At 39.2% G+C, this 26854-nt stretch overlaps 1 protein-coding gene across 1 annotated transcript in view; it reads right to left on the bottom strand.

Annotated features, from left to right (window-relative positions):
* LOC134357727 (genetic suppressor element 1-like) overlaps window positions 1–26854 on the bottom strand; it is a 277583-nt gene that overhangs the window by 85108 nt on the left and 165621 nt on the right. Inside the window, exon 3 of the mRNA XM_063069351.1 lies at window positions 11948–12144. Within this exon, the coding sequence (XP_062925421.1) occupies window positions 11948–12144 (197 nt within the window). The remainder of the gene's footprint in view (window positions 1–11947; window positions 12145–26854) is intronic.

Genomic DNA, 26854 nt, shown 5'->3' with positions numbered 1-26854 from the left:
TTCTGCCATCTCCTTATCTCCCATTACAATTTCTCCAGCATCATTTTCTATCGGTCCTATATCTACTCTCACCTGTCTTTTACTCTTTATATACTTGAAAAAGCTTTTAGTATCCTCTTTGATATTATTTGCTAGCTTCTTTTCATAGTTCATCTTTTCCCTCTGAATGACCTTCTTAGTTTCCCCATGTAAGCTTTTAAAAACTTCCCAATCCTCTGTCTTCCCACTAATTTTTGCTTCCTTGTATGCCCTCTCCTTTGCTTTAACTTTGGCTTTGACTTCTCTTGTCAACCACGGTTGCATCCTTCTTCCACTCGAAAATTTCTTCTTTTTTGGAATATACCTGTCTTGCACCCTCCTCACTTCTTGCATAAACTCCAGCCACTGCTGCTCTGCTGTCTTTCCTGCCAGTGTCCCTTTCCAGTCAACTTTAGCCAGTTCCTCTCTCATGCCACTGTAATTTCCTTTACTCCACTGAAATACCGACACATCAGATTTCGGCTTCTCTTTTTCAAATTTCACAGTGAACTCAATCATGTTATGATCACTGCCTCCTAAGGGTTCCTTCACCTCAATCTCTCTAATCACCTCCGGTTCATTACACAATACCCAATCCAGTACAGCCGATCCCCTAGTGGGCTCAACAACAAGCTGTTCTAAAAAGCCATCTCGCAGACATTCTACAAATTCTCTCTCTTGAGATCCAGTGCCGACCTGATTTTCCCAATCCACTCGCAAGTTATAATCCCCCACAATTATCATAACACTGCCCTTCTGACAAGCCTTTTCTATTTCCTGTTGTAATTTGTAGTCCACATCACTGCAGCTGTTTGGAGGCCTATAAATAACTGCCATCAGGGTCCTTTTACCCCTGTGATTTCTTAGCTCAACCCATAAAGATTCTGCACCTTCCGATCCGATATCACCTCTTTCTAATGATTTAATATCATTTCTTACCAATAAAGCCACACCTCCCCCTCTGCCTACCTTCCTATCCTTCCGATACACCGTGTATCCTTGGACGTTCAGCTCCCAGAGACATGCATCCTTTAGCCACGTCTCAGTGATGGCCACAATATCATACCTGCCAATCTGTAGCTGTACGACAAGATCATCAATCTTATTCCTTATGCTGTGTGCATTTAAGTATAACACCTTAAGACCAGTATTTGGTACTTTTCGCTTTGATTTCACTGCAACTTTATTGCACCGCAACTCATCCCAATGACTACAAATTTGCCCCATCACCTGTCTGTCTTTCTTGACATCTTTACTGCTCACTATCTTAGATTTATTTCTGTTTTCCCCTTCCTCCGCTCTATCATTCCGGTTCCCATCCCCCTGCCAAATTAGTTTAAACCCTCCCTAACAGCTCTATTAAACTTTCTCGCCAGGATATTGGTCCCCTTCGGGTTCAGGTGTAACTTGTCCATTTTGAACAGGTCATACTTCCCCCAGAAGAGATCCCAATTATCCAAGAATCTGAAGCCCTGCCCCCTGCACCAGTTTCTCAGCCACGCATTCATCTGCCTGATCCTACTATTCTTGCCCTTGCTAGCACATAGCACAGGTAGCAATCCCGAGATTACTACCCTGGAGGTCCTGCTTCTCAGCTTCTTTCCTAACTCCCAGAAATCTCTCTTCAGGACCTCCTCCTTTGTCCTATCTATGTCATTGGTACCAACATGTACCAAGACAACTGGCTGCTCACCCTCCCCCTTCAGAATATTCTGGACCCGATCCGAGACATCCCGTACCCTGGCACCTGGGAGGCAACACACCATACGGGTATCTCTATCAGGCTCACAGAATCTCCTGTCCGTTCCCCTGACTATGGAATCCCCTATGATTACCGCATTCCTCTTCTCCCTCCTTCTCTCCTGCACAACAGTGCCAGGCTCACTGCCAGAGACCCGATCACCTTGGGCATCCCCTGTCAGGTCATCCCCCTTAACAGCATCCAGAACAAGATATTTGTTGCTGAGGGGGACAGCCACAGGTGTGCTCTCCACTATCTGGGCATTTCCCTTCCCTCTCTTGACAGTGACCCAGTTTTCTGACCCCTGCAGCCTAGGGATGACTACCTCCCTGTAGCTCCTGTCTATCACCTCTTCACTTTCCCTGATAAGCACTAGGTCATCAAGCTGCAGCTCCAGATCCCTAACACGGTCTCTGAGGAGCTGCATCTCGGTGCACTTGGCGCAGATGTGGCTATCAGGGAGGCTGGAGGTCTCCCAGGATTCCCACATCTGACACCCTGAACAAAGTACTAACCCTGCAGGCATGCTATCTAATTCTACAGGAATGGAACAGAAAAAGTAAGTCTATTCACCCACTTACCTCGCCAAACAGATGCACTTTTTAAACCGTTAGCTTGTACCGTTAGCTGTGAGAGCCCTGCTGTTCCTGTCTGTCTGGGCTGATTCGCAAAAGCGGGGGGGAGAAAAAAAGAGTTGGTGCTTCACTCTCGCCTCTTCCTGTTTACCGCCGAAGCCCGTTGAAGCCAAAGCCCTACACTCTGCTACCACTCACTCCGCTGCCCGCTGTATAGGGTGGTCTCCTTTTTAAACTCTCCGCGCTGTCCTGTTACGTCACGTGCCTGCGCCGTCTCATCCTTCTTGCACTCGAAGAAGTCTTTAAAAAAACTGCCTTCCTTCAGAATTCAGCTCCCACGCCACTCTGTAGTCCCAATCTAAAAGAAAGCCGTTGGTAGCAACCTTCCTTTTTAAACTCTCCACGCTGGCCTGTTACGTCACGCGCCTGCACAGTCTCGTCCTTCTTGCACTCGAAGAAATTTTTTTAAAAACTGCCTTCCTTCAGAATTCAGCTCCCACGCTGCTCTGTAGTCCCAATCCAAAAGAAATCCGTTGGTAGCAACCTTCCTTTTTAAACTCTCCACGCTGGCCTGTTACGTCACGCACCTGCGCAGTCTCGTCCTTCTTGCACTCGAAGAAGTTTTTAAAAAAAACTGCCTTCCTTCAGAATTTAGCTCCCACGCCGTTCTGTAGTCCCGATCCAAAAGAAGAATTAACCATTTTCAGAACTCATAACCGATCTTCATTAACAAAAGTCATATTAAATTCTCTCTCCCAATCTTGTTTAATCTTTAGTGAGAGGTTATTTTTTTGTAGTAAAAATAAATTATAAGTTCTACCAATGGAACCTCTCACTAAAGGATTCATATTCAAAATAGTATCCAACAAATCAGATTCTTGCATATATGGAAATGTAGAAACATAGTTTTGTAAAAAATGTCTAACCTGAAAATATTGCAAGAAATGTGTATGAGAGAGAGAATATTTGCTAAATAACTCTTCAAAAGTCATTAATCGACCATCACTAAATAAATCTGCAAAAGAACAGATCCCCTTATTTCTCCATAAAAGAAAAATGAGATCAGTAATTGAAGGTTTAAATAGCAAATTTCGAAATACAGGGCTAGACAATTCAAATTGTTTAAAATTAAAAGAGTTGCGAAATTGAAACCAAATCTGTAAGGACTGTTTAATAACAGGGTAGAGATTTAAATTGAAAATTTTAGCAAGTTGTAAACGTAATAGAGCTCCTAATAATGAAGATAAATAAAATTGATTAATAGCTTTAAATTCCAAATCAATCCTAGCTGGTTTTTGGCTCTTATCGAGCCAATATAACTAAAAACATAGTTGTCGAATATTAACAGCCCAATAATACAATCTTAAATTAGGTAACGCGAGTCCACCATCTTTCTTGGATTTTTGTAAATGAAACTTGTTAACTCATGTTTTTTTTATTATTCCAAATAAAGGACGAAATAGTAGAAACAATTTGATCCAAAAATTTTTTAGTTAGAAAAATAGGTATATTTTTAAAAATATATAAAAATCTAGGTAAAATCATCATTTTCATGGCATGAATACGACCTGTTAAAGAAAGTGTAAGAGGATTCCATCTAGAAAATAATGTTTCATAGAGTCCAATAAAGGAACTACATTAGCTTTATAAAGATCTTTTTTTTTGTAATGATAATACCCAAATATTTAAAAGAATTCACAATTCTAAATGGAATATCATTATATATAAAAACAGGAACATTTAAAGGGAACAATTCACTTTTATTTAAATTAAATTTATATCCTGAAAATTTTCCAAAATCATTTAATAATTCCAAAAGATTAGGAATAGATTCTTCACGATTCGAGATATAAACCAGAAGATCATCTGCATAAAGAGAGATCTTATGTATGGTCCCATTTATAGAAATACCATGAATGTTTTTAGTTTCACGAATTGTTGTAGCCAAAGGCTCCAGTGCAAGATTAAATAATAAAGGACTTAATGGACACCCTTGTCGAGTACCTCGTGAAAGTGAAAAAAAGGGAGACCTAAGATTATTAGTAATAATGGTAGCAATAGGGTTCTTATAGATCATTTGAATCCACTTATTAAAATTATTACCAAAGCCAAATTTCTCTAACACATTAAACAAATAAGTCCATTCAACTCTATCAAATGCCTTTTCCGCAACCAAAGAAATAACACATTGGGGTGTTTTGGATAATGGTGAATATATAATGTTCATCAATCTCCAAACATTAGAAAAATAACGGCTTCTAATAAAGCCTGTTTGATCCATAGAGATAATTTTAGATAAAATGTTTTCCAAACGGTTAGCCATTATCTTAGAAAGAATTTTAGCATCCACATTTAAAAGCGAAATGGCTCTATAAGACGAGCATTCAGTATGATCTTTATTTTTCTTAAGGATTAAAGACACAGAAGCTTCATAAAAAGAAGAAGGTAAATTACCTTTCTCAAAAGATTCGTGAAATATTTCCAAAAGGTATGGAGAAAGTAATTTTTCAAATTTTTTGTAAAATCCTACCGAATAACCATCGAGTCCAGGAGCTTTACCTGATTGCATTGACCATATAGCCTTCTGAATTTCATACTCAACAATTGGAGCATCAAGGGTCTGTTAATCTTCAGCAGTAATTTGAGGAAATTTAATCTTATATAAAAAAGCCTTCATTTTGGAGGGATCTGCAGGAAACTGAGATTTATAAAGATCGAAATAAAATTTCTGAAAAATATTATTAATGACTTCATAATTACTTACTATATCTCCATTATCTTTATGAATTTTTAAATTTGTGTTTTAGCTTTAGCAGCCCTTAATTGGGAAGCTAAAAGCCTATTATTTTTATCCCCAAAAATATAAAACTGACTATTTAATTTAAGCAAATATCCTTCGATAGGATAAGTTAATAATAAATTATATTGTGATTGTAATTCCACTCTTTTAAACAAATCAACATTTGGAAAGATTGCATTGATATTATCTAATTCTTTAATTTGTTTAGCAATTTTATCTAATTCCATTCTTGTCTGTTTCTTCAACTTAGCTAAATAAGAAATAATCTGACCACGTAAATAAGCTTTTAACGTATCCCAAATGACTAACTTTGAGACGTTTCCTGTATTATTAAGGAGAAAAAAACTCTTTTATCTGAGTTTCAATAAACTCAACAAAATCTGAACTTTGTAACAAATGTTCTGGAAAATGCCAAGGTGGTCTTGTAGAAACAACATCTTTCAAATCAAATATTAAATTTAAAGGAGCATGATCAGAAATAACAATTGCAACATATTCACATTTCTGAACATTCAGTAAAAGTCGCGGGTCGGCTATAAAATAGTTGATTCTCAAATATTTATTATGAACATGTGAAAAAAGGAATATTCTCTATTGGTAGGATGCATATATCTCCAAACTTCAATTAAACCATAATCAATTAAAAAGGAATTAATAAGTGATGCAGAGCGATTAGGGAGTTGATGTCTAGATGATGATTTATCTAATAGGGGATTTAAAGCAAGTATTAAAATCTCCACCCATTAATAACATATATTCATTTAAATCAGGTAATAGAGCGAAAATAACTTTAAAAAATGAAGGATCATCAGCATTTGGTCCATATATATTAACCAAAACCATTGCCTTATTGTAAATTGTTCCTTTAACAATCAAAAATCTACCATTAATATTAGATATAATATCCTCCTGATTAAAAGGAATATTAGAATCAATAAAAATGGAAACACCCCTAATTTTACTTTGCGAGTTTGTGTGAATCTGAGGGTCTTACCAAAATTTAAAAAATCGATCTTTATCACATAACCTGACATGTGTCTCTTGAGCAAAAATTATATCAGGTTGGAATCCATTAATAATTTTAAATGTTTTCTTACACTGAATAGGATGATTCCAACCACGGACCTTCCAACTTAAAACATTTAACTGTTTAAATAACATCATGAAACTTTATATCTAAAGAAAAGAATTAAATGCATGTCAGGATAAGGTAGTCATGAATGGTGGTGATAAGCAACAATGATAACAATTTGCGTATGCTCCGGAATTCCATAATGGGAATAAAAAAATAGAAATAAAAAAAAGGAAAAAACCCACCCAACCTACAAAGCCCAGAAATAAGTCGATATCAATTGACGCAAGCCCCAAGGAATGCATTAGAAGCAATTCTGAACTCCACTTGCCTAAATAAAAGGTACGGATGAAAAAAGGTAATCTGTCTCCCTCTCCTGAGTATACAACTCATTACAGTCAACATACAACCCATTACAATTAAATTAAAAAAAACTGTTAACAGAAATGACCTTCAATTTAGAAAGTAACCTTCATAACATTAGATAAGAAAAAACACTTCCAAAACAAACTCTTGAAATATTTGCACAGAAGAGAAAACTTCTTTTATAGATGAAATTCTATCTATAAAATGTAAAGAAATCCGAATAGTGAGTTAAAAGTTCTTAACAAAAACGTACAAAGCAAAAAAAAAACAATTAATTCATAGATGTAGCAAACAGAAAGAAATTCTAAATGGTTTAAAATGTCTACAGTCTTCCAACAGATCCCATAAGATATCTTCTAAAATTAAAACTGTCCAAACCAGTCTATTTCAAAGATAAATGTACTTTTTAATACCAAGACTTTCTGTACTTCTCAATTCTTCTGATCTCATCATTCCTTACATCGTGAAACGATCGAATAATTGTAAGTCTTTTAAACTTCAAGCTTCAGACTCATCCGGGAGAGAATTATTAAAACGCAATGCATCGGCTGGATCCTCAAAGACATGAACCCCAGAGTTTTTAGCGAAAAGCCTTAATTTAGCCGGATACAGAAGAAAGGGATGCATCTGGTTTTGAAAGGCCATTCGCATTCCGGCCGCGAACCCAGAACATTTCTGAACAATTTCACGCGGAAAATCTTGAAAGAAACGAATCTCAGAGCCTTGAAATTTAAACAGTCTTTGTTTTCTTGTCAGTTTAATAATACAGTCTTTGTCTCGAATACGAAGGAAATGCACAATAACATGCAAACACGAGGAAATCTGCAGATGCTGGAAATTCAAGCACACACATCAAAGTTGCTGGTGAACACAGCAGGCCAGGCAGCATCTCTAGGAAGAGGTACAGTCGACATTTCCTGAAGAAGGGTCTCGGCCCGAAACGTCGACAGTACCTCTTCCTAAAGATGCTGCCTGGCCTGCTGCGTTCACCAGCAACTTTGATGTGTGTTGCACAATAACATGTCTGTTTTTATCTTGTCCCAGAATTCCAACCCTATGAGCTATTCCAATGTTGGGCAATTGTGAAAATGCCTCAGGAAATAGAAATTGAAACATTTTAGCGAAATAGTCCAGTATGTCGGCAGATTCTGACTTCTCTTTCAATCCAACAATTCGAATATTGTTCCGACGAGAATGAGCTTTCAAATCAAAAATTCGTCATTGAGCCTTTTCCAGACGAGAAGAAATATCAGCCGCATTGAGAGTTACTTCTTTAAGATCCAAGCTCAAAGAATCAACTTTTCCTCCAAAGGGAGAAGACTTTCTTTTAGGTGAGTTAATTCAGCGATGATAGAGCTCATTGGAGTCTCTAATCTATTAACCCAGGCTGGTTCTTCAGGAGCTTCGTCAGTTTTTTTAGATTTACCATTACCTGTATCGAGATTCTTTTTTGTGCTTCTCAAGGTAGCCATAACTATAATTATCACTTTGAAAGATCCGACTGAATAAAGTTAAAATTTCAAAGTTTAAGTCGGGAAAGGGAGAAATTAAAGGGAGACAGAAAGAGACTGTGTCTTAAATGTCCACAGGTGGAAGGCGGAGTCCAGCCATCTTTGCTCTGCCATCATTCCCACCAGGATCGTCCTCCAATCCACTTGGGCAAGTTTCTCTCTCATGCCTCTGTAATTCCCTTTATTCCATTGCGATACTGTTACATGTAAGTAATGCTTCTTCCTCTCAAATTGCTGTATAAATTCAATCATATTATGATCACTGCTTCCAAAGGGTTCCTTTACGTTAAACTCCCTAGTAAGATCTGGGTTAACACCCAATCTACACAGGGAACATGGCTGCAGGTCAGGGATACAAGTGTGTTTAAGGAAATGGGGTTTTATACTCTCAATATCGACTATCCTGCTGGCAAACGTGCAGTCTCTGGTGAATAAAGTTGATGATCTCAGAGCTAGGGTGCTGAATCTGAGGAACATCAGGACTGTGTGTGTGTGTGTGTGTGTGTGTCCTTTGTTTCACAGAATCCTGGTTAACCCCTTCTGTACTGGATGCAGCAATTCAGATTGATGGATTTACTATACACCGTCAGGATAGATCTAGAGAGTCTCTCAAAAGTAGAGGTGGAGGAGTATGCCTCATGATCAACTCTTCTTGGTGCACAAATATATCAGTGCTGTCCCAATTTTGCTCACCAGACCTGGAATATTTAGCAGTCAAGTGCCGTCCTTTTTACCTACCATGGGAGATTTCCGGGATCAATTTGGTAGCAGTATACATTCCACCTCAGGCCAATATCTATCAGCCTTTAGATGATCTCAGCAATAGGATCAACATGCACAAAACAGCGCACCCTAACGCCTTCACCATCGTTTTGGGGGATTTTAACCAGGCCAGCCTGAAAAAAATCACTAAGCAATTAAAATCAACAGATCACTTGCAATACTAGGGGAAACAACACACTAGATCATTGTTACACCACCATCAAGAATGCCTACCATGCTATTCCACACCCTCACTTCAGGAAGTCCGATCACCTGGCTGTACTTCTACTCCCTGAGTATAGGCAGAGGCTGAAGACTGTAGTACCAGTAGTGAGGACCAAGAAGGTACAGACGAGGGAAGCACAGGAGTGCTTACAAGACTGTTTTAAATCAGTGGATTGGACTGTATTCAGGGATTCGTCTTTGAATCTGGATGAGTATGCTGCAGTTGTTACCACCTTCATTAAAACCTGTGTGAATGAGTGTGTGCCTACAAAGACTTACTATACATTCCCAAATCAAAAGCCGTGATGAAGCAGGAGGTATGTAATCTGCTGAAGGCTAGATCTGTGGTATTCAAGTCTGGTGATCCAGGTCTGCACTGAAAAACCACGTATGATTTGCAGAGGGCTATTTCAAGGGTGAAGAGACAATTTTGAACAAGTTTGGAGTCGATACTGGATGTACAACAACTCAGGCAGGGTTTGCAAGACATTACTTCCTACAAAGCGAAACCCAATAGCATGAAGAGCGGCGATGATTCACTACCAGATGAACTCAACGCCTTCTATGCCCACTTTGAAAGGAAAAATATAACTACAGCTGTGAAGATCCCTGCTGCACCTGATGACCCTGTGAACTTTGACTCAGAGGCCGATGTTAGGCTGCCTTTAAAGAGAGTGAACCCTCACAAGGTGGAAGGTCCTGATGGAGTACCTGGCAAGGCTCTGAAAACCTGTGCCAACCAACTAGCAGAAGTATTCAAGGACATTTTCAATCTCTCACTGCTACAGGTGGAAGCTCCCACTTGCTTCAAAAAGGCAACAGTTATACCAGTGCCTAAGAAGAATAATGTGAGCTGCCTGAATGACTATCACCCAGTAGCACTCACACCTACAGTGATGAACTGCTCTGAGAGGTTGGTCATGACTAGACTGAACTCCTCCCTCAGCAAGGACCTGGACCAATTGCAATTTGCCTATCGCTACAATAGGTTAACGGCAGACGCAATCTCAATGGCTCTCCACATGGCTTTAGATCACCTGGACAACACAAACACCTATGTCAGGATGCTGTTTATCGACCATAGCTCAGCATTTAATACCATCATTCCCACAATCCTGATTGAGAAATTGCAGAACCTGGGCCTCTACAGTTGCAATTGGATCCTCGACTTCCTAACTGGAAGACCACAATCTGTGCCGATTAGTGATAACATCTCCTTCTCGCTGATGATCAACACTTGAGCACCTCAGGGGTGTGTATTTAGCCCACTATTCTACTCTCTCTATACCCATGACTGTGTGGCTAGGCATAGCTCAAATACCATCTGTAAATTTGCTGATAATACAACCATTGTTCGTAGGATCTCAGATGGTGACGAGAGGGCATACAGGAGCAAGATACGCCAACTAGTAGAGCGGAGTCGAGTAACAACCTGGCACTCAATGTCAGTAAGACAAAAGACCTGATTGTGGACTTCAGGAATTTTCCCAATCCCCTTGCATAATGAAATCCCCCATTACAAATGTGTCATTACCCTTATTACATGCCTTTTTTCAGCTCTGTTTACAAACCCAACCCTACATCTTGGCTACCATTTGGAGGCCTATATATGATTCCCAAATGGTGTTTTTACCCCTGCCGTTTCTTAACTCCATCCACAAAGCTTCACCATTCTCTGACCCTATGTCACCTCTTTCTAACAATGTAATTCCATCTCTTACCAACAGAGCCACACCATCACCTATGCCTCCTGTCTGTTCTTTTGATACAAAGTATATTCTTTGATGTTAATCTCCCAACTATGGCCTTCTTTCAGCCACGACTCAGTGATGCCCACAATGTCATACCGACCAATCTCTAACTGCGCCACAAGTTTGTCCACCTTATTCTGAATGCTACACACATTTAAGTACAGCACCTTCAGTCCTGCATTCTTTGCTCTTTTGAGTTTTGCCTCTGTGGTACAATTTAACTCTTCACTCTGTCTGCATTTGTACCCAATCATTGCCTTGTTCTTACTTACAATCATGTAACATCCATCATCTACTTGTAAACCAGCTGGCTCATCCTCAGCTCTATCATACTGGTTCCCATTCCCAGCCATATTAGTTTAAACCACTCCTAACAGCTCTAGTAAACCTGTCCTCAAGAATATTGGTCCCCCTCAGGGAGCGCTCATGGAGTGAGGTCTATTAAGATGTTGCTCCTTTCTTTTATTATCATTCGTATTTCTATTCAGATACATACTGATAATTTGCTGTTATATAATCACACTGCTATTACAATTGAAAATCTGGGTGGAGAACTAGGGTGTATACTTCAGAGTAACATCAACATTCAGAAAACCAGGATTGCAGATGTGGATTACAAAGTAGCAATAACTAAAGGTCTAAATCTCAAACTATAAGCTATAAGGATTGACCTACTCTCAATTCAGACAACACTTGGATACTGTGAGTGCTGATGTATTACAGATTGTTAACTTTGACCAGTGATTTCTAAGCCTTTGATTTTCTTGCAATTAATTTAAAAAAATCACCTCCATATAGTTCAGTTTTACTTGAAAACAGATAGATTTTCTTTTAAAAAATGTCAGTAATCAGCACATGGCCATAATCAAAAATGGTATAATAATCATAACTGGTAATCAAATTAAACAAGGTATAAGCAGCATATCTAGAATTGGTTTGTGGCTATTCTAATATTGCTACAAAGAGAATACAATACTAAACTTCATAAACTCAAGCAAGCTATCACTTCTTGGCTCAATTATTTTCACCACAATATTGTGCTAAATTCATAAACATTGTACTACAAACAATTTAAATCCCTAAGCAGCATTGGATGCAATAATTATATCAGGTTTCTTTCTCTTACCTGTCGACCGTCTCCTCTCCAAAGTCCATTGATAGTTTGTGTTGGAGCAATAGTAACTACAGGTGGAGTATTTGCCACTCTTTGGGTTCCAGGTGGAACTATTATTGTTCCTGGAGCCCGTTTGGGGGTGCCAGCAGGAGAACCATGATTAGCGACTGGTGACGATATAGGAGCATGTTCACTACAATGTAAAGAGCCTGAAATTATAAAGAGTAAAACAGAATATCAGTATTATACGTTTCCTGCTCATAAGCATAATGCTAATTGCTTTATCTAGTAATGTTTAGTGCTCAATGGAAATATCTATTTTCCTTCTTGATTGTAAAATAAAGCACTTGTGTGAACTGAACTGTTCCCACTGAACTGGACTCATTTTCAAGAATTCTTCATCTCATGTTCTCGATATTTATTGCTTATTTATTTACAGGTGTCCCCCGCTTTTCGAACGTTCGCTTTACGAAACCTCACTGTTACGAAAGACCTACGTTAGTACCCTGTTTTTGCTTTCAGAAGGTGTTTTCACTGTTATGAAAAAAAAATTCAGCACGCAATAAAAAATCAGTGCATGAAATAATCAGCGTGCGATAAAAGGCAGCGCGCCCCGAGCAGCCGCTCTCCCTTGGATTCGGAACTGCTTTGCTTTAACACGTGCCTGTGAGCAGCCATTTGCAAGATGAGTTCTATGGTATCGGAAAAGCCTGAAAGAGCTCATAAGGGTGTTACACTTACGGTAAAACTAGACATAATTAAGCGTTTTGATCATGGTGAACGAAGTAAGGACAACGTGAGTTTGGCTTGTGGAAGCTGACGAACATGATGCTGAAGAGGTTTTGGCATCCCATCACCAAGAACTGACAGATGAAGCGCTGATGCAATTGGAAGAAGAAAGGATAACAGTCGAAACCGAATGAGTAATGATAAAGTACGACTTTAATTTTGAAAGGGTACATCGGTTTAGGGGATATTTGCAGGATGGTTTGAGTCCTTATTAAAGAACTGTGTGATGGAAAAATGCACGAGGCTCAGCAGTCAAGTAAGCCTTCCAGATCAGCCACAGCAGACGACGAACCTCGATCTTTGACATCGAGGTGGGCAGAGATAGAAGAAGATGAGCTGCCTGCTCTAATGGAAACAGGCGACGAGATGACACCCCAGTGTCCCGCCACCCCAACCCTCAGGCCACGGACAGATACTGATTCACGGAGAATGCAAAGGTAGCCAGGAGGCACACAGCACATCTTTAAGAAAAAAGCCGAAATAAACATGCTAATTAATTAGGTGCCGCCAACACGTAATTGTCAGCCCAGATCAGAGACGACGCAATCGGAAATCGGCACTGATCTGGGCCGACAATTACGGGCGGCACCTAATTAAATACCATGTTTGTTTCGGCTTTTTTCTTAAAGATGTGCTGTGTACCTCCCGGCTACCGCTGGACCCCTGCGTTCTTCGCGGCAATGTATCGCTCAGCGGCCTGGAGGGTGGGGGCCACTGCACCACCCAACCTGCAACGACTCAGTCTAACACACCATCATCAGTGTGCTCACTGTCTTCCTGATTCCCGTAAGTGATACTACACCGTACATACATTATTTCTACTTTATATAGGCTGTGTATTTTTACGTGTTATTTGGTATGATTTAGCAGCTTCATAGCTTAAAGGTTACTGGAGAAAGTGTTCTTGCCAACAGCGCTTGTGTGAGATTTTTTTTGCCGATGGCGCTTGCGTGAGATTTTCGCTACGGAGAACAGTTCAGTAATGATTGTGGAAAAGTATTTCTACTTTATATAGGCTGTGTATTTATCATATCATTCCTGCTTTTACTATATGTTACTGTTATTTTAGGTTTTATGTGTTATTTGGCATGATTTGGTAGGTTATTTTTGGGTCTGCGAACGCTCACAAAATTTTCCCATATAAATAAATGGTAATTGCTTCTTTGCTTTACGACATTTCGGCTTGCGAACCATTTCATAGGAATGCTCTACCTTCGGATGGCGGGGGAAACCTGTATTATTATTTCTTTTTTCTCTTTTCTGTTTGTATTTGCACAGTTGGTTTTTCCACACATTGGTTGTTGTCTGTCCTGCTGGGTGTGGTCTTTCATTGATTCTATTGTGTTTCTTGTATTTACTATGACTGCCCACAAGAAAATAAATCTGAGGGTTGTAAATGGTCCCATATACATACTTTGAAAATAAATTTACTTTGAACTTTCATATATTGCAATCTCAAACTACCTTGCCCACTTGTTTTAAATTTTCAAGTGATTCTGCCAAGGACTCTTAGAGTTTAGTGAAGTCTTACTGTTTACGCATTTGATGCTACACATGTTGTACACTGTGGGCACAGTCTGACACAAAAACTGTGCTGTATTCAACAATTGATCCTACACTCCTTCTGTGGTGGTGTAGAGGACAATGGTTCCAGATTAGGCCAAAAATATTGTAGATTTTGAATCTGCTTTGCAGTATCAAGGTCACTATATTTCAGTTCCCAAATTATGAAATGGAGAATTGAGAGTAAGCTATTCTAGATCTGGTTTATGGGTTAGGAAATTGGCGGTATACTTAATACTTCAGCTTCATAAGCGGTGATGAAGACATGGTCAGCACTCTCAGTAGCTTTGGTTAACCTAGGAACACTAGCGAGTGCTCACTGGTATCTTCCTCCTTTTACCATTCTTCAATTTACCCTTAAGTTCATTATGAGCCTCCAAGGTGTGTGTTACATGGTGCTGTCTGCTTGAGGAATCTGGATTAAGCAACTTGATCTTGAGAGTCTTCATGATCACAGTGGTTTTCAAACTTCAGTTCAGATTATTCACTTTAATCAAATTGTTTACTCAAAGCCATATCACAATAAATAGCTTACTGTAAATCCAATTGTAAGTGTAGTCAAAAGAGTTTGGTTAAACCTTAAAGTTAGTATCAACAAGAAAATGATATTTTAGGTACATCTCACAGTTGTATGCAGCTACTGTGGGACAAGTTCAGAGTAAAAAGGGTGGAGGAAGGATGTACGGTTCTCCTGTCTATAGACCCATGCTCCCAACTACTTGCTTCCTGAGGCTCTACCCTAAATGTTATCAACTCTCCTTGGATCTTACATCACTGATACTTGTCTGGTCTGTTTTGTAACTCATTTACTAACAGACCATGAAACACTGAAAACCATTGATCTAGACAGCCTCCACATGAGCACTTTGCTACCACCATGAATGACAATTAAATCTCATTAAATTATAGGAAAGTAAGTGTGAAGGTGGAGAAAAAAGATAGAGAGAGAGAGAAAGAGCCAGAAAGAGAAAGGAAGAGCTATGAAGGAATGAATAGGAGATGAAGGAAAACAGGAATTTGAAGAGGTATAAGGGTAGAGAGAGAAGAGATACAGAAGAAGCAGAGAAAGGAAGGCAAGAAGGGAAGAAGGGGACTGCAGAAGAGAGGAAGAAAGAGAAAATAAAAGATGTAAGAGGGGATAGGGTGGTGAGGGTCAGAAAGGGGACAGTGAAGGAAATGGATAGAGTGCTGCAGTAAAAAAGCAAGCCATGATCTTAGGGAATGGTGAGGAAGATGTGAGGAACTTACTCTTGCTTCTCTTTCTTAGAAGCCAGGTGGGTAGTAAAGGTAAAGAGCTGAAGAGGAAGGAATCTGATAGGAGAGGACACTGGACCATAGGGAAAGGGAAGGATGAGGGGACCCAAGGGGAGGTGATAGGCGGATGAGAAGAGGTAAGAGCTGAGAGTGGATAATAGAAGAGGGCACGGGATAGGAATTATTTTTTCAAGGAGGAGAAATCGATCTTCATGTCGTCGAGTTGGAGGCTACCCAGATGGAATACAACCCTAATATAAGATGGAATGTTGCTGAGGGTGTCCTCATCTTGGCACCAGAGGAGGCCATGGACTGACATGTCAGAACAGGAATGGGAATTGGAATTAAAATGTTTGGCCACCAGGAAGATCCATTCACGGCAGATGGAGCAGAGGTGCTTGACGAAGAGGTCACCCAACTTATGATGGCACATTCAGGAGCATTGGACACAATAGATGACCCCAGCAGAATTGCAGGTGAAGTGTTTCCTCACCTGGAGGTGAGGGAGGAGGTGAATGGGCAAGTGCAGCACTTTGGCTGCTTGCAGGGATAAGTGCCAGGAGGGAGATTGGTAGGGAGGGACAAATGGACAAGGGAATCACAGAGGAAGTGATCCCTGTGGAAAGTAGTTTGATGGTAGTTTCCATTTGGAGTTGGTGGATGTTGATGTGTTGGATGCGGAGGCTAATGGGGTGGTACGTAAGGACAAGAGCGCTATCAGTGTTAGGGTGGTGAGAAGATGGGGTGAGAGTGGATGTTCAGGAACTAGAGGAGATGTGGGTGAGATCACCTTCAATGAAGGAGGAAGGGAAACCTTGTCTTTGACGAAGAAGGACATCTCTGATATCCTGTAAAGGAAAGCTGCATCCAGGGAACACATGCGGTGGACACAAATAAACTGAGAAAATGGATTAGCATTTTTACAGGAGATAGGGTGGGAAGAGGTATAGCCCTACCATGCAGTAATTAGTATGTATTGTGAACATCTCAGATTCCAGCACCAACACCTGAGGCATTTTGCTAGTCATAGATCCGCAATCCAAAAATCAAAAATTATCCATTCATTCCTATTCTCTATTTTCTGCCTGTTAAACATTCTTAATCCATGTCAGTATTTTACTCCAATCCATCTGCTCTAATTTTGTTTCAAGTTAAGAGCTGATAACTTTTTGTTTAAAAGTTAGAGCACATGGATTCTCTTGCTTAGTATCTTATTAAAGGCCTTATGAAAGAGTACAGGATTGGAATTTGCCCTTTGGTCCACAATGTTGCGCAAATTAATTTAGATAATGATGCCTAATTAGACTAGTCCCTTCTGCCAGCACATGGTCCATATCCCTCTATTCGCTGCACATTTATTTGCCTATTTAAGAGCCTCTTAAATGCCTCTATTATATCTGCCTCCACTACCACCCCTGATAGTACATTCCAGAGACCATCTCATCTATGTGGTAAAAGATGGCCCTTCATATCTCCTTTAAACTTTCCCTATTTCATATGAAATGATTACCCTCTAGTATTAGATATTTTGAACCTGGGATAAAAGATATTCTCTACTCTATTGATCCCGCTTAGAAGTTTATAATCTTCTAACAGATCTCCCTTCAGCTTACGCTAGCTCAGTGAGAATAAACACAGATGATCCAATCTCTCTTCCATCCTTCCATTGCAGGCAACATCCTGATGATTCTCTACAGTACTCTCACCATCATATCCTTCCTGCAGTGTGGTGAACAGAAATCTACACAATAGTTTAAGTGCAGTCTAATGAATGGTTTGTACAATTACTCTGTAGTCTTAATTTCCAGATTACTTCAAACAAACATGACTGACTCCATTATACAGTAATGTGCACTTAAAAGTCTTAGACACCCTAGATTTTTATATGGTTTCAGCTGGTATGACCTTCACAGGTACCTGATCTCAATATCATCGAGGCTCCCTGGGATTAACTGGAGAGACAGAAGTAAACAAGACAAAGTCCACACAAGAAATGTGGCAGGTTTTCCAGGATGCTTGGAACAACCTACCAGCTGATTTTCTTATAAAACTGCTCAACAGGGTATCTAAGAGGATTGATACAGTTTTAAAGGCAAAGGGTGGTCACACCAAATATTGATTTCATTTTTTATTTTCACTTTTACTGTTTACTGCTCTTTATAGTTTTTTGATATTTAGAAACTTTTCATTTTATTATTTTTGAAAGCATTTTCACTTTAAAGATTTTTTTTACATTTGCGTAAGACTTGCACAGTACTGTACATCTGTGCTTGTTGCTTTCTACTACATTGGAGAATTATAAGTTATGCAACAATGCTGATATTTGCCAGTCCATTGTGGCTTCACTCTACACTCTGAAAGATGTTGTATGGATCAAATAAGAAATACACAATCCAATTTCAAGGCAAACTTCTTATTCTTTTTTTAATACTTTATTTTCAAATTTTTCAAAGAGAAAACAAAGAAATCAACAAGAACATGTCAATCAGCTCAGACATGTGTAAAAAAGAAATAAGCAAAAAAAAGGGACATAACATTAGAGGGATGCCTATTGTACAACATGATCAAAAATACTAAACATTAAATCTCAAATGAGGGCCGTGAGAAATCAGCTGAGGGGAAATTGTTCATCCGCCCCCGGCCTCGTCCAGGTAGGCAAGAAACAGATCCCAGATAGCCGAAAATTTTTTAATTGAATTGGTTCTCAAGAACCTAAGTTTCTCCATCTGTATGACTGAGATCATATCAGCCATCCATCTCTGAAAGGAAGGGGGAGAGGGTGATTTCCATTCCCTCAAGATAAGTCTTTTGGCAACAATCATCCCCAGCATCAGAGACTGTTGTATGGCTGTAGGGAAACAAATAGTAGATTGCGAGCAGCCAAAGATGGCGAGACCAGCTTCCAAGGGGAAGGATCTTTTATAGGTCTTTGAGTACCAGTCCAATATTTGGACCAAAATCCAGTCAGTAATGGGCAAAACCAAGAGGTGTGTGACAACGTGGCTTCCGTCCCTTGGCATCTATCACACATTTGCGAGACAGAAGGGTAAATCCTGTGCAATCTAAGTTTAGAGTAGTGGAAACGGTGAACAACTTTAAACTGGATCAGTTGGTGTCTGCTGTTAACAGAGCAAGCTTGTATCATAGACAAACTCTAGTCCCAGGCAGCTTCAGATAATTTAATACCAACTCCTCTCTCCAGGTGTCTCTATTCTTCACAGTAGACGCTACAGTGCAATCATCAAACAAATGTACAAGCTTAGAAACGAGATGCTTGGAGTCAGGAGGGTTCTTTAAAATATCAAAAAATATGTTTCCCTGGAAGGATTTCAAAATTACAAATCTTAGATTGAATGTAGTGTCTAATTTGTAAGTAAGGAAAAAAGTGCGAATGAGGCAGCTCAAATTTCTCTTTCAGCAGACTAAATGTTGCAAACCATCCCTCTATGTACAGGTCTTCAATAGAAACTAGACCCTTCTCCCTCCAACCATGGTAGGTTTTATCTGACCATGAGGGTAGAAAGTAGTGATTGAAACAGATTGGTGTTTGTACAGAGGTCTCTGGTAAATTCAGAATACTCCTAATCTGATTTAGAATTCTGACGGAATTTTTCAAAACAAAACTCAAATTTTTTGAAGTCCCAGGCTTTTCTATCTTAGAGAACGGCATGGCTAGCAAGGAGGAATTGACAACAGAGTTAGACTCCATACATAGCCACAAGGGAACCCCAGCGGCTAGGTTATCCGGAGCCCCTGTCGCCAAAACATTAAAGCCCTAACATTGACAACCCAATAATAGTGTCCAAATACAGGTAAACCCAGCCCTCCTTCAGACTTGGGCTTTTGTAAATGAATTTTCGAAATCCTGTGATTTTTATAATTCCGGATATAAGACAAAATTATGGAGTCCAATTCTTTAAAGAAGGCTGATGTAAGAAAAATGGGGAGATTTTGACAAAGATAGAGAAACTGGGAAGGTAAACCATTTTAATTGAATTTATACGACCAATCATGGACAGAGGTAGGGTTTTCCAACTTTCTATACTGTATTCTGTTTAAGTTTTGAAATAAACTCCGCAAAGTTTAATTCAAATACCAATTTAGGGTCTTTGGGGATTGCCAAGCCAAGATAAGTAAAGTGATCTTTAACTATTTTGAACGGGACACTTTCAAAAAAACCCCGTGTGTAGATCTTGGAGAGGGGCACGAAGTCACTTTTTGTCCAATTAATTGAGTATTCCGATAGTCTGCCGAAAGAGGTGATTAAATCTAGAAGCAGAGGGACTGACTTTTCTGAGTTTTGTAAGTAGAGTACCACATTGTTGGCATATAAACTAATAAGTATTTCAGTAACTCCCACTTTCAAACCCTCAAACTTCTTAATCAATAGAAGGCTGGAGGCTGTTTCTTATATTGCGAAAAAAAACTTCTAAGCTTTAATTTTGAAGAGTGATAGCATGGAGATGGCCTAAACAGAACGCTGATTTTTTTTAACTGTACGTTTTCTATTTTACTATTACCACAGTAAAATAGAGAAGGAGATGGCGGCACGATGCAGCTCGCAGTGACCACTCTGGTGGTGATATCTGTTATTTGTCAAGTAGGGTGCCGTGCACAATCCTGACGGACGTGAGAGCATGGAGGAACATCTGGTGAAACTTCTGAAATACCTGCTTCGCTGCTGCTGCTACTGTGTGGTCCAGAATCTCCGGAGGAGAAGGTCCCAAGTCCTCGGCTTTGCTTGTTGCTCGGCGGCCGGGGCGGGGTCAAAGCGCTCGGCAGAGGATGGTGCTTGGAGAGGCTGTGTCGGAGGGGCTGGTCGCAGGCTTGAAGTTTTCGGACGGACTCAGAGTCCGCTGCGGTCGGGTGCTTTCAATGGTGCTGCATCGGCGAGTTGGCGTGCTTGGAGTTTCATAGCGGGGAGAGTTCCTCCCTTCTGCCGCCTGCATGGGATGATGAGTCTATCGGGACTTTGAGACTTTTTTTTTACCGTGCCCATGGTCTGTTCTTTATCAATTTATGGTATTGCTTTGCACTGTTGCAACTATATGTTATAATTATTGGTTTTGTCAGTTCTAGTCTTGGTTTATCCTGTGTTTTCTTGCGATATCATTCTGGAGGAACGTTGAATCATTTTTTAATGCATGCATTTCTAAATGACAATAAACGAAAACTGAACTGAACTGAACTGAACAGAACACATTAGAGGAAACAAATACACTTACAGCATATTGAAACTGAACACAGTTAATTTCAGAGTGAATATTTACAAAAATACACTACTTTGAAATCTGCCACTTCTGCAAATTAAAAAATCAATTAATATTGTTTCACTGAATTCTAATTATTGCTTTATGACAAATACAGACCTAATTTTTAATCAAGTCACTAAATCCCTGAGGCCACTGCTCATGGTGAGTCATTTATGATTTTGGTTATTTATCTATTGTAACAAAGGAGATGAGTTTTGGGAGTTTTCACCAGTTTTGGAAATTCCACCAATTTCATGTACTCACTGAGTGAAGTTTCCCTTGTGAGACCATTAATTGCTAGATCATAGGTGATAATGGGGACCTCATTCAAGTAAATGAACAAAGGGAACAACCTCTTAAAAAAACTTTAAAGGTAGCCACTTTTTACTGTAACATTGAGGTGAGGTTATGGTTTAGTTGTGAAATTGTACAAATTATCCCCTTTGATAGCTTAAAATTACTTCTCTAATCTGGGCCAGTCTAAGTACAATTTGACAGAAAATTGAGCTAATATTTTTAATGTGTTTATAATTTAAACTGCTTTTTCTCCTTATTGCAGTCTGTAATGAATTGACCTTGACAGATTATTCACCTGGCTCTCTCTTGCAGCTGTGAACCTACTGCCAACCACTCCTCTACCCTGCCTCTGCTGCTGAATTTATCCATCTTGATGTCACCCTTGCCTACATTTTCATGCCCTGCTGTATTTTATTTGCTGCTCCCACTGAACATTTTGCTGTCACTGTAGCTGCACAATCTATCACTGTTAAAATATACACTATCTGACTCAAACATATACATTTTGCAGCAATTATTGAAGAAAATCCAATATTTTATCAGATTAATCCCTAATTAATAAGAGGACTGACAAATCTGCAATACACTTTTAATTTGTTTCAAGTTCATGAAACTTCTCTTTCTCATTTTGGGAGGTGCCCATTTTTGTTTTACAGATTGCATGTTATGCTCAGAAGATACATACGGGTATTTGAAGCACATTAACTAACTACTTCCAAAAGGGGAAAAGGGGAAAAAAGTGCAAAGCAACAGGGAATGGATCTAAGAGTGGGACTAATTAAATAGCTCTTTTAAAGAGCCAGCAAAAGTGAGAAGGGCCAAATGACATAACTTTATGCACTTCTCTCTCTCTTCATGTGCCTTCCGCATTACACACTTGGGCGATCTTGGCTTTCCACATCGAACGATCCCTCGCAGCGTCAATGATATCTTGCACACTTAGATCTGTTAGTTCTTTCACAGTGTCCATATATTTTCTTCTTTGCCTTCCTCTACCACGTTTCCCAAGCATACGGCCTTGTAATGTAAGGCATTCTATTTCTCCCTTTCTGATGACATGGCCCAGGAATTTAAGCTTCCTCTCATTTAATGTTCTCATTAAAGATGTTTTTATATGGGCACGTTGGAGTACTGTCTCATTAGTAACCCTATCTCTATATGATATTTTCAACATTCTTCTAAGAAACCACATTTCTGTTGCTTCTAAGTTTCTTTGGAGTTCTGGTGTTATATTTATGCACTTAGATTCTACAATTCATTCAGAATAAGCTGCAATGTTGCAGAAGTGAGGTGTTTTACAACAGACTATTAACAAACAGCTTGTAGTTACTATGTCCTTTGGCCATTAGACTAAATAGTAAGACAGATAGAGCTATAACTAGAACGCTTCTCATTGATGGTAATACCTCTCATCCAAAGAAAGGTCTGATATATTAAGGTTAGGCAACATAGCTCAGTCTGTACTCTAATACTTTTCTTTCAAAGTGGTCACACAAGTTGATAGGATTGCAAAGAAGACATATGACATGTTGAGGCATTGAGTTCAATTGTCAGGAAATTATGTGGCAGCTTTATAAAACTGAGTAGAACGCATCTAGAGTATTGCATACAATTTTGATTGCCCCATTATGAAAGGATGTGGAAGCTTTGAAGAGGGTGAAGAAGAGCTTGAGCGTTGTCTGGATTAGTGGGTATTATTAAGGGGCGGCTGAATAAAAATGAGAATTGTTTACTACATTCTACAATCATGGGATACTCTTTTCCATTCTTCCATTTAATAAATCTTATTCTTTATTTTTTACACTAGACTTTGGCATTATATGCAAGTATTTTCATGTCTTCTCTGTTTTCTTGTTTTTCCTTTAAATTTCTCATGCTGATTTGTTGATGATAGGCCTAATTTTAATTCCTGTTTTATGTTTCAGTTTAAGCTTCTATCTTTATCTGCTATTGAACTGAGCATTTTTCTTGAGTAGTTTAGAATCAATGATATTGCTATAGGCCTGCAGTCGCAAAGAGGTCAGATTATGTAGGGAATCTTAAGGAATGTAATCTTAAAATACATAGGGAAGGAATAGTTTCTTCCTTGAAGGATATTTACAAACCAAGTATTGCTGGCATCAAAGATGAGACTAAATATCTTCAAGATTCGTTAATACTTTGCTGGATTAGAGTGTAAAATTATGATTTTTTAGTCAAAGTCAAAGCAGGCCGTTTGGCCTAAATGGTCCATGTTGACCAAGCTTCCCAATTCAAGCTCCTCCCAGTTGCATGCAATTGGCCCATAACCTTCTAAAATTTTATCTGTTCAAATGACTTTTGAAAGTTCATACTGTACCTGCCTCAACCACTTCTTCTGGCAGCTGATTCCACAAAGATACCATCTTCTATGTAAAAACATTGTTCCTCAAGTATTGATGAAATATCTCCCTTCTCACCTTAATCCTATGGCGTCGAGTTCCTGATAAAGTCATAGAGCACCACAGCACAGAATCAGGCCCTTTGGTTCATCCTGTCTGTGCCAAACTGTTATTCTGCCTAGTTCTGTTGTTTAACTTTTTCTAGTTATATGTGTGTAATTGTGGTATCTTGTTCAGTGACCATTCAGTAATTGTAGTATAACTGATTCTGTATTTTTCTCTGTAGTCGGAGTCATGCCATGGAACCTATTTCATAGGTTACTTCTTATCAATTGAATGTGCTTTATCAGTCGAGATGACCACAATATTTTTATTCTTTGTTCTTTATTCATTCTTTGTTCTTATAATACTTTATACTTTATTGTCACCAAACAATTGATACTAGACCGTACAATCATCACAGCGATATTTGATTCTGCGCTTCGTGCTTCCTGGAGTACAAATCGATAGTAAATATTAAAAATTTAAATTATAAGTCATAAATAGAAAATAGAAAAGGGAAAGTAAGGTAGTGCAAAAAAACCGAGAGGCAGGTCCGGATATTTGGAGGGTTCGGCCCAGATCCGGGTCAGGATCTGTTCAGCAGTCTTATCACAGTTGGAAAGAAGCTGTTTTCAGATCTGGCCGTACGAGTCTTCAAGCTCCTGAGCCTTCTCCCAGAGGGAAGAGGGACGAAAAGTGTGTTGGCTGGGTGGGTCGTGTCCTTGATTATCCTGGCAGCACTGCTCCGACAGCATGCGGTGTAAAGTGAGTCCAAGGATGGAAGATTGGTTTGTGTGATGTGCTGGGCTGTGCTCATGATCTTCTGCAGCTTCTTCCAGTCCTGAATATTAGGTATTTTTATTGATACCTAATAAAAAGCGAAATTACCAAGTTTTATGCTTCATTATTGACTTCTAAAGAACCTCTGGATCACAATGTCTCCAAATCCAACGACTCAAATCACAAAATCTAACTGAATAAAATCAGGACTCAGTATAATTTTAAATTCAGAGGAAGCATGTTCAGTTTATTGAACATTTAATTTTTAATTTTTTTCAGTTACCAAAAGAAACTTTGGTTGATGTCAAATAAGTGGTAGACTCTGTAAATCCATTCATACTGTAACAGTATGAGATTTAATGATTCTAAGTAATTTAAAGATTCCAAAACGTCACACTGTTGTAGTTGTTGTTTGCAGTAACTGCAAAAGCATGACCTTTTGGAGTCTTTGAATGAGCAAGTGATGAGACACATGATATTGGATTATTTGAGATATCTTAACTTGTGTTTCTTGTAAAAAGTGCATACTGTTAGCAAATGATCTTGGAATCAGTCCAATCAGTCCAACAAAAATTGGCCAAAGGCATTGAAGAATAGACTTCCACTGAAAAAAAATGCAGACACAAGAGACTGCAGATTATTTGTAAATATACATCCCATACTTATCACATATCTCACAGGATAAAGCATCAACGCCATAACGGACCCAAAAGTGATTTTTTTTGCTACCTTTATCAGATACTTTAAATGTGTGAACATGTCTAATTTGTTCAAGACCTCCTGTGTCTGCTTTGTGAATGTAGCAAGCAAGTAAAGCTACTGGTTACAAACTATATTAAATTTTACTTTCAATCAGTTCTAAAAACAGGATTCAAGCAGGCAATGCAAATAGTAGAAGAAATGAACCATGCTTGAGCATCCAAATTCAGAACTGCATGTTCATCATAATCTTTTCCAGCTGATTGTACTGTGTGAATGCGTTCTGGATTCATGCCATACTGGTTAGTGCCAGAGGTCAGAGGTGCTTTCTAATGTTTTTGTCGCTTGTTTTGAAGCTTACATTTGTCTCTTAACAAAGAACATAATCTTGACATCCATATAGCCACCCTACCTTTTGAGGAAGATAAGTGGCCTAATTTTATTTCATTTTTATGCTTTAATTAGGGCAGTGGTTTTTTTGAGCAGTTAACAGATCTGGAGTCACAAAAGAGATCAGATTATATAAGGGTATTTGCGAATTGAGTACAGTATGTCTTTCAACAATCTAGAGATTTTATTGTCACTACTACTGACACCAGCTTTTTAATTTCATTTTCTTTAATTTGGTATATTTACATTCTCTCAACTGCCAGGAGGCCAAGTCTTGAGACCAAACTGCACATCATATCATTCCCTGGATTCTTCATCCAATAATGCAATTACTATACCACCATATCTAAAAAAAAACTCTTTTAGAACTCAAATTATCAATTTATAATTAACTCCTTTGACTTTGAAATGTTATTAGTAGATTAAACTGTACATGGGCTAAAAGGAGAAGATTTGTTTGTACAGTCATATCTTACATTTGTAGAACTTCTCCTTTGGGGTTATTGGAGTAAAAATGAGGTTATGGAGCATTTTCAGATTGCCTATAAATGGTGCTGAAGGTTCCCTTTGAATAATTTTGGCATCTGATGCGCCTCAAGAGGGAACCTACCCATTTCCCATATTCTAGTTTGGGCTGACTCCTCAATAGTATTTCATGAGGAAGTCCTGGGAGGTTGATCAACCTCAGACCAGCTGAAGCATTTTTTATCCCTCCCATCTCCACCTTAAACATTATACATGTTACTTTTCTGGTGGTGGTCATGGGCCAAATGGAATTCACATTATGAAAGGTGTAGCAGAGAAGGCTAACATTGCCTATAAAAAGTATTCACCCCCTTGGAAGCTTTTATGTTTTATTGTTTTACAACATTGAATCACAGTGGATGTAATTTGGCTTTTTTTAAACACTGATTAACAGAAAAAGATTATCTCATGTCAAGTACAAAGTGAGCTAAATCCTCCTGGGAGGGGGGAGAAGATGGCGGCGCGACGGCAGCGCGCACAGCCACTTCGGTGATGATATCTGTTATTTGTCAAGTGGGGGACCGTGCACGATCCTGATTTGATGGAGACAGACGTGAGGAACATTTGGAAAACTTCTGAAATGCTCGCTTTGCTGCCGCTGCTACTGTGTGGTAACCGGAATCTCCGGAGCTGAAGGCCCTGAAATCCTCGGCTTTGCGTGTTTCAGCGGCTGGGGAGAGGTCGAAGGTGCTCGGCAGAGGATGGCGCTCGGGAGGCTGTATTGGAGAGGCTGGTCGGAAGCTCGAAGTTTTCGGATGGATGGACTCAGTGTTGCCTGTAGTCGGCTGCTTCCAAGTATCGGCAAGTTGACAGTGCCTGGAGGTTTATGGCAGGGAGTTTCTCCCTTTTGCCGCTGCTATCAGGGACTCGGGAGTCGATCGACTCGGGACTTTGAGACCTTTTTTTAACTGTGCCCATGGTCTGTTCTTCATCAAATTATAGCATTGCTTTGCACTGCTGTAACTATA

The sequence above is a fragment of the Mobula hypostoma genome, chromosome 17 (genome assembly GCF_963921235.1).
Source record: "Mobula hypostoma chromosome 17, sMobHyp1.1, whole genome shotgun sequence".
NCBI lineage: Eukaryota > Metazoa > Chordata > Chondrichthyes > Myliobatiformes > Myliobatidae > Mobula > Mobula hypostoma.
The sequence above is the reverse complement of the archived record's forward strand: the minus strand, read 5'-3'. Positions and strand labels throughout refer to the sequence as shown.